This window comes from Elaeis guineensis, chromosome 4, assembly GCF_000442705.2.
Source record: "Elaeis guineensis isolate ETL-2024a chromosome 4, EG11, whole genome shotgun sequence".
Lineage (NCBI taxonomy): Eukaryota > Viridiplantae > Streptophyta > Magnoliopsida > Arecales > Arecaceae > Elaeis > Elaeis guineensis.
Genome location: NC_025996.2, coordinates 1,480,556 through 1,488,414, shown reverse-complemented (window position 1 = coordinate 1,488,414; position 7,859 = coordinate 1,480,556). Strand labels below are relative to the sequence as shown.

The following is a 7,859-nucleotide window of genomic DNA, read 5'->3' as shown; positions in this document are numbered from 1 at the left end:
AAGCTTCGTTGTCCGAACATGATTAGTGCTGCCAAACAGTGACAATTGAGAGGTTGTGACTGAACATTCCATCTCACATGGAAAGAGAGGTCAAATGGCAAGGCAAAAGGCCATACGCCCGTGTGGCTCCTCGCGGAGTATAGTTCACATCCAAACATCGTTCAAAAATCTTTTTAATCTCGAGAAGAAAATTTCTTAAGAGTTATATATATATATATATATATATATATATATATATTCAGACCACCATAAATTCATGTAGATTAGATAAAAGCCATGCTATTCAAATGAATCGGATCGATATCCAATGTGATGGATAAGTTACCACGAGCGAGCACAAAGAAAGCTAATATCGCTCTTCTCCACCTCAAATGAAAATTCTTAAGAGTTATATATATATATATATATATATATATATATATTCAGACCACCATAAATTCATTGTAGATTAGATAAAAGCCATGCTATTCAAATTGAATCGGATCGGATATCCAATGTGATGGAGTAAGTTACCACCACGAGCGAGCACAAAGAAAGCTAATATCGCTCTTCTCCCACCCTCAAAATCTGGCACTCTATCGTGTCAGCAAGTGTCGTCGACGTATGAGAATTGAGGTGTGAAGGTAGCTTCGGTGCATCACCCCTCTAGGAGTTCGCAGGCTGCCCCATGTGAACCCTTCTTTTATTGCACTTCTCATGAGGTCAGCAAAATCTATAAATTAATATGTGAAAGAGGGCTTTAAAGTTTATGGTTAGTCTCTGCGTAGCACATATACGCATGTCTCTCATGTGTATTAAAAGCATTGCCACATGATTTGTTGCTTCAAGAGTAACAAACACTCCCCTTTTTGGACCTATTGACTTTTGATCCCTCTCTCGACGTCTACTGTAGTTCTTGGACTCAAAGCTTCCTTTGGGCATTTGACTAAAAGTTCTTTCTTTCATTATATGAAATCAATTATTCTTAGCCTCATTCATTCTTAAGAGTGTAACTACTGAATTTAGTGCTTGTTTAGGTCTTTATTTAAGCACAGATGTCTATGAATACATTGGATTGATCTTTCTTTTGCCTTAGACAGTGCTTTTCCGTTTTTACTCAAATTCAAACTTCATGGTAGTGCTAATTTGTCAGTTTGATTCTCTCTTGTTTGAGTTGCCTGAATTTAGCACTAATTCTTGATTCTGATCTCCTTCAGAGCATAGAGACAAGTTCTCTCTGTATTATTCTCTAGTTCATGACCAGGAATTACTAAATTTACCGTCACCACGGAGAAGGGAAAGATGATTTGAAACATGCCAGTGTTATCCATTGAATTTATGGCTCTTTAAGGTGGATATCATTACTGAGAAAAATCTTCGGATGCTTATTCTGAAATAGCTGCAGGCTGCATGAAATCTGTTGTTTTCATGCTTGTCAGCATTGTATTAAATTTCCCCTCGCTTTGAAGCTCGTCATCATTCATCAGAAAACAGTATGTTTTCATTATATGCTCCTGCCATTAAATTGCATTTCATATTATATAATTTTATTTTTTCTTGATAAAAATCGATATCTAGGGGAAAATATAATTTTCAGTTGTTCGATTTGCTTATGTTTTTTTGTTTCTTCCCTGTAATTGTTTCTATTTTTTGAAGGACATACAATTCCAGCATTTGTATCATTGCTTTCTTGTTTTAGACTTTCATCCTATGCCAAGATGTTCTTTACATGTCTGGTCTTGTTTCTTTCCTCCCAGTTGTGGATTGACCATCTTTCAGCCAGCACTTGCATGTTGAGGCCCGAAAATGTTCGTTTATTTTATCAAATCCATTGTAGAATTTGGTGTTATATGATTAGCGCTTCTTCTCGGAAAGAAAAAAAAAAAAGAGCAAACAATTAGAGTCTTCTCATTGCCATCTAAGTATTTGTTATTTGTACATCTGTCTAACCTGACATGTCAATGCAGATCTGTCTTCAAGTCCAAATCCCTCCTATGGGTTTAGTTCGAAGTCCGAGTATACGAAGTGATGAATCCTTGGAAGGGATAATTAATGAATATTGCTCTCGAAAAGCTAATAAAATTAGGACACCAAGGAAGTCTTCTTCTCGCTTCATTTGTGCCCTCACTTTTCTTCAATTTACTTTTGCCATATATGCAATCTTTCTTCTTTATTACATGACTCCGACCATCGATCTCCGTTCCAAACCAGACTTCTCATGGGCCACTCGTATTGCTCGAAACTGGAAGCACTTCATCCTGCAACCCCGAATGCTCGCAAGCTTCCGAGATGATCATGTTACATTCTCCCCATATGATGTATGCGAGCATGAGCAACTTGGTTTCCTACAGAAGAAGTCAGATGATGCATTGATGATCAAGCTCAAGCAGGAGCTCTACAATGAAGTGCTGCAGTTCCAGAAGAAGCGAAATTCAGGAACTGAAACACTTGGTGAGCTCATGAGAATGAAGTCTAAGTGGAGCTTACAAGGTCTGGAAATCCCGAAAATTACTGTGATCTTAAACCACTTGAAGAGGAAAACACTTTGTGCTCAGCTTGATTCACTACTCCATCAGACTTTGCCTTTCCACCATGTTTGGGTGCTTTCTTTTGGAAGCCCAAATGAGCTTTTGCTTAAAAGAATAGTCGAGAGCTATAACAATTCAAGGATTAGCTTCATTAGCTCGAGCTATGATTTCAAGTACTATGGAAGGTTTCAGATGGCTCTACAGACACAAGCTGATTTCGTTTATATTCTGGATGATGATATGATTCCCGGAAGGAGAATGCTAGAGATTTTATCGCATGTTGGAGGGACCGAGAAGTACAAGAATGCAGTGTTGGGGAGTATAGGAAGAATCTTGCCTTTCAGAGAGAAGGACTTCACATTCCCGAGCTACCGAAAGCTCCGATCAAAGGAGGCAGGCTTGTATTTGCCAGATCCGGCCTATGATATCACCGTTGAAAGGATTGTGCAGGTTGACTTCTTGTCGAGTTCATGGTTCCTCTCGGCCGATCTTGTTAAGACTCTGTTTGTCGAGAAACCTTTTACTTTTATGACTGGCGAAGATCTGCATCTCAGGTAAGTGATCATTTGGAACAGAACTCCATCTTGGGTTTGCTTAATTTTGGAAAACATATGGAGGGACTCACAAGGACAATTAGCAGCTGTGAACTACCATTTTTAGGTAGCAAATAGTGCCGATATGACATTTAATTGGTTCATAAGGAAGTAGGATAGCATTTTGTGTCTTATATTTCTGTTTTGGTTCTTGGACAGCAAATTCCATGCTTTTTGTTAGTTGTTGCCTATGGTTTGGGTTGGTAGGTGAATTATGATTATGTCAGTTTTAAATGAACTCCAGTACCTTTTTTTTTATGATTTAGCTTGAGAGGTCAATTTTTCCTTTTTCTAATGCAATTTTAGTTTCATCATTTCTTTTCATACGCGCAGCCTTGAGTTATATGCGTAATCTTGCAGTTACCAGCTTCAGAAATACAGGAATGCTGACTCCTATGTCTTGCCTGTTGATCCAAATGACAAGGAAACTTGGGGAGATAGTGAGCACAGGCTTGCGTATGTCTCCGAGACCACAGTAATCTTCAAGGATATCGTCCGAGTCCGAGATGATCAGTGGTGGAGGGCCCTCTCCACTGGTTACATTACTCAATGGGCTGCAATGTACCCACAGAAGATAGATGCTCTCTTCTATGCTCACTCCCTTGGAGAGGTTGAAGCACTTGCTCCTCTTCTTGCCAGGTTTCGATCAACCGTAGGAAAGAAAGCATACATTGCTGTCTCAGGTGGAAGGTTCTGTCCATGTGAAGAGGCTGCAGTTGTTCTTAAGTGGCCAAAATCTGTTTGCAAGGAGAGAAGGTTTAAGATCTTTAATTTGGGGATTGAAGCCATCTCGGGATTATCCAATTCTGAGGCCCCCATTTTACAAGCAGTATACTCGAGCATGAAAGGCCTGGTCAAAATTCACACCCCAGCTTGCTCATCACAGTAGCTGATATCGATCTTAACGTGAAGAATGCTCTTAAAATGGCTGCTGAAACTAATTTGAACCGCTCTGCATTGGTTCTTCTGCCAAGGTCCGTGATACCCAAGGTTCTTTGGATGGCTAATCTACGATCAACAGCATTACCAAGTAAGAGCCATTCATTAATTTTTTTTTCTTTCCTATCCGATTGCATTTGTTTTAACCTATCTATTTAATAAATTCTAGTTAAACAGATTCCTATGTCATTGATAAAATAACCCAATTTAAACCATTTAACCTTACTACTTTACTCCTCCTTGAGACTTTGAGCAAGATTATTATTGTTTATCTCATTTCTTTTCCACTTTGAGCTGCATTTCTCAGTTTCTGCATCATGTTACATCAACGATCATTTTCTTTTTTATTTTGTTCTCTTTAATTTTTGTTGAGGTCTACTGCCCATAGTATAGAACCATCTCCTCCATCCAATCATGAGGTATTATCCGCTCTGGAACGGGGCCCAGGCCTTTGGCCCAGTGACAACCCCACCCCTCACGGTTTTGCCCCACAAAAAGTACCTCACGTGGGAGAGAGGAAACTCGCACTAATAAGCAGTAGGTTTTTTTGATTGTATCCGGTATGAGACTTTCGGGCTCGATGCCCCCGATGCCCATCCCACAACAGCCTCCCTAGCAAGGGAGCGTACTGCTGCAGGTAGGGGACGGGTTCCCACAGACGGCGAACCATCTCCTCCACCTAATCGTGAAGTATTGTCCGCTCTGGAGCAGGGCCCAGGCCTTTGGCCCAGTGACAACCCCACCCCTCACGGTTTTGCCCCGCAAAAGCGCCTCACGTGGGAGAGGAAACTCGCACTAATAAGCAGTAGGCTCTCTTGATTGTATCCGGTATGGGACTTTCGGGCTCGATGGCCCCGATGCCCATCTCACAACAGCCTCCCAGCAAGGGAGCGTACTGCTGCAGGTAGGGGACGGGTTCCCACAGACGACGCCAATTGTTGAGGTCTACTGCCCATAGTACGGAACCATCTCCTCCACCCAATCGTGAGGTATTGTCCGCTCTAGAGCGGGACCCAGGCCTTTGACCCAGTGACAACCCCACCCCTCACGGTTTTGCCCCGCAAAAGATGCCTCACGTGGGAAGGGGGAACTCGCACTAATAAGCAGTAGGCTCTCTTGATTGTATCCGGTATGGGACTTTCGGGCTCGATGTCTCCGATACCCATCCCACAACAACCCCCCAGCAAGGGAGCGTACTGCTGCAGATAGGGGACGGGTTTCCACAGACGGTACCAATTATTGAGGTATACTGCCCATAGTACGGAACTATCTCCTCCACTCAATCGTAAGGTATTGTCCGCTCTGGAGCGGGACCCAGGCCTTTGACCCAGTGACAACCCCACCCCTCACGGTTTTGCCCCACAAAAGGCACTTCACATGGGAGAAGAGGAACTCGCACTAATAAGCAGTAGGCTCTCATGATTGTATCCGGTATAGGATTTTCGGGCTCGATGCCCCCGATGCCCATCCCACAACAATTTTCTTTCTTGTTTTCTTGGATTTTTTTTCCCATTCTGTTTTCTGTTTTAGCTGTTTTATTTTCTGTTTCCTTACTCTCTTCTTCTTCTTCTTCTTCTTCTTCCTTCTTCTTCTTTGTACTCTCTATGTATATTCCTTCTCGTACACTTGTTGTACATGTATATCCTAACCTCTCCAATAAATTGGGTGGCCTAGCCTTCCTTTTCCTCACAAAAAAAAAAAAAAAAAAAGCAGCAGCAGCTTGGAAAGATATAGACAAGAAATAAATGCCACTATTACGCTTCTCAGAGAGTTAACTGATTAATTTCATATCTCTTGCAGACTGGTATAAGATGAGAGTTTCTGTTAATATCATCACCCAGAACCGAGCATCCTCTCTTCAGAGGCTCCTCAGATCCCTCCAAAATGCCTACTATCTCGGGGATGAGATCCCTTTGAGCTTCAACATGGACGGCAAGGTTGATGAGGAGACACTAAAGGTCGTAGGATCCTTCGAATGGGAACAAGGTCCTAAACTCATACGGAGGCGCATCATTCAAGGTGGGCTGATTCGAGCCGTGAGCGAGAGCTGGTACCCATCATCTGACCATGACTTCGGCCTCCTACTGGAAGATGACATCGAGGTCTCCCCCTACTACTACCTCTGGATAAAGTATGCGCTCCTAGCCTACCACTACGACCCCCAGGTCGCGCTCCCAGAGCTCTCTTCCATCTCTCTCTACACCCCACGCCTTGTCGAAGTAGTGAAAGAAAGGCCCAGATGGAATGCTACTGATTTCTTCAAGAAGATCCACCCCAACACCCCATATCTCCACCAGCTCCCGTGCAGTTGGGGTGCAGTTTTCTTTGCCAAGCAATGGAGAGAATTCTATGCTTACATGGGCTCGAGGTTCACCGAAGATGCCAAGCAAAACCCGGTTCAGATCCCCAGGTCCAGGACCAACGGGTGGCAAGCTTCTTGGAAGAAGTTCCTCATCGACATGATGTACCTGAGAGGATATGTGAGCCTGTACCCAAACTTCCCCGACCAAATGAGCTTCTCGACCAACCATATGGAGCCCGGTGCGCACATCAATGCCAAGGACAATGTAGTGAAGCACAAGAAGGAAGACTTTGAGGTGCCACTGGTGGAGGATGATTTCACGAGCTTATTGCCGGCGGGGAAGCTGCCTCCTGCTTCGAAGCTGCCAGTGATTAACCTATTCAACCAACCAATCTCTTTGAAGGGATTGAAAGCAGCAGGGGCGAAGCTCGGGCAAGATGTGATCAGCTGCAGCGAATCAGAGCTTGTTATTGTTGATCACCGTACCGGCTTGCCTAAGAACTGTACCAAGTTCTGAAATATGATTTTTTTTTTTTTAAATAGTTCTTGATTGTTTATGTTATATTTGTAACCATAACATGGGTTGATGATTCTTGTTACCAGCGCTGAGACGAAGGGTGTTGGGGGATACCGACCGACCCCGCTCACGACGGCTTATGATCGGACATACCCGACCGACCGACCGACCGATCGACCGACGGACTGATCGACCGACCGATCGACCGACGGACCGACCGACCGGATGCCATCACCGGCCGATTAACGGCCCTTTACCGACTGAGGATATGTCGGTCGGGCAGACCTTTCCCACTCTCCCGACCGACTGAATCGGGAAGTCCGATGGCCGACTCTCGCAACATGCCGGCTGATTATCAGAGGGGCCCGAATCTTCGTCCGACGCCACACAGATGGCCACCGACCTAGGGTCGGTCGACTCCTCCGATCGTCGTACAACTGCCAAAGACTGTCGGCCCCGACAGCGACATGCGGCACTGCCACCTAAGGGCATTATCCCACCTAGGGCATTGTCAACCCTAGTGATTTGACAGCCCCACGGCGATGTGACACTTTCACGGCGACTCTGACAGTCTACAGTGAGTTGACAATTCCTCAATTGTCCGCGCCATTAATGATGGTGCCATACCACGCTCCACTATATATACCGGAGAAGGCAACAGTGCAAAGGACCTTCGAAACAACAGGCTTGCTCCCTCCCTCTCTCTCTGACTCTCTCTCGATTGAGCTCTCTGTCTTCATTTCACTGTTGCCCAGTCACCTCTCTGACTTGACCGTCGGAGGGTCCCCGCCGGAGCCGCCTCCGGTCAGTGTGGACTTCCTTTTTTGCAGGCGCTCGTTCCCGACGACCAGGCGACGAGAGGATTGGCCGCAACAGATTGGCGCGCCAGGAAGGAGGGCGAGGCAGGCATTCTCAAGCAGTAGATACTGATGACAAAGACAAGAGCCCAATGATCGAGAGTCACAGGGTCGGCGAGGCGCTCTTCCCGCCGGGAAGAGGCC

The 7,859-nt window shown here is 44.7% G+C and overlaps 1 protein-coding gene across 1 annotated transcript; it reads left to right on the top strand.

Moving 5' to 3' along the window:
* Positions 1-969: 969 nt before the first annotated feature.
* On the top strand, positions 970-6,858 carry LOC105044330 (uncharacterized). Its single transcript, XM_073255049.1, is given in 5 exon segments — positions 970-1,472; positions 1,947-3,061; positions 3,461-3,963; positions 3,966-4,130; positions 5,840-6,858. Coding segments are annotated over 4 exon segments (2,775 nt in total). The 5' UTR covers positions 970-1,472; positions 1,947-1,973.
* Positions 6,859-7,859: the final 1,001 nt, after the last annotated feature.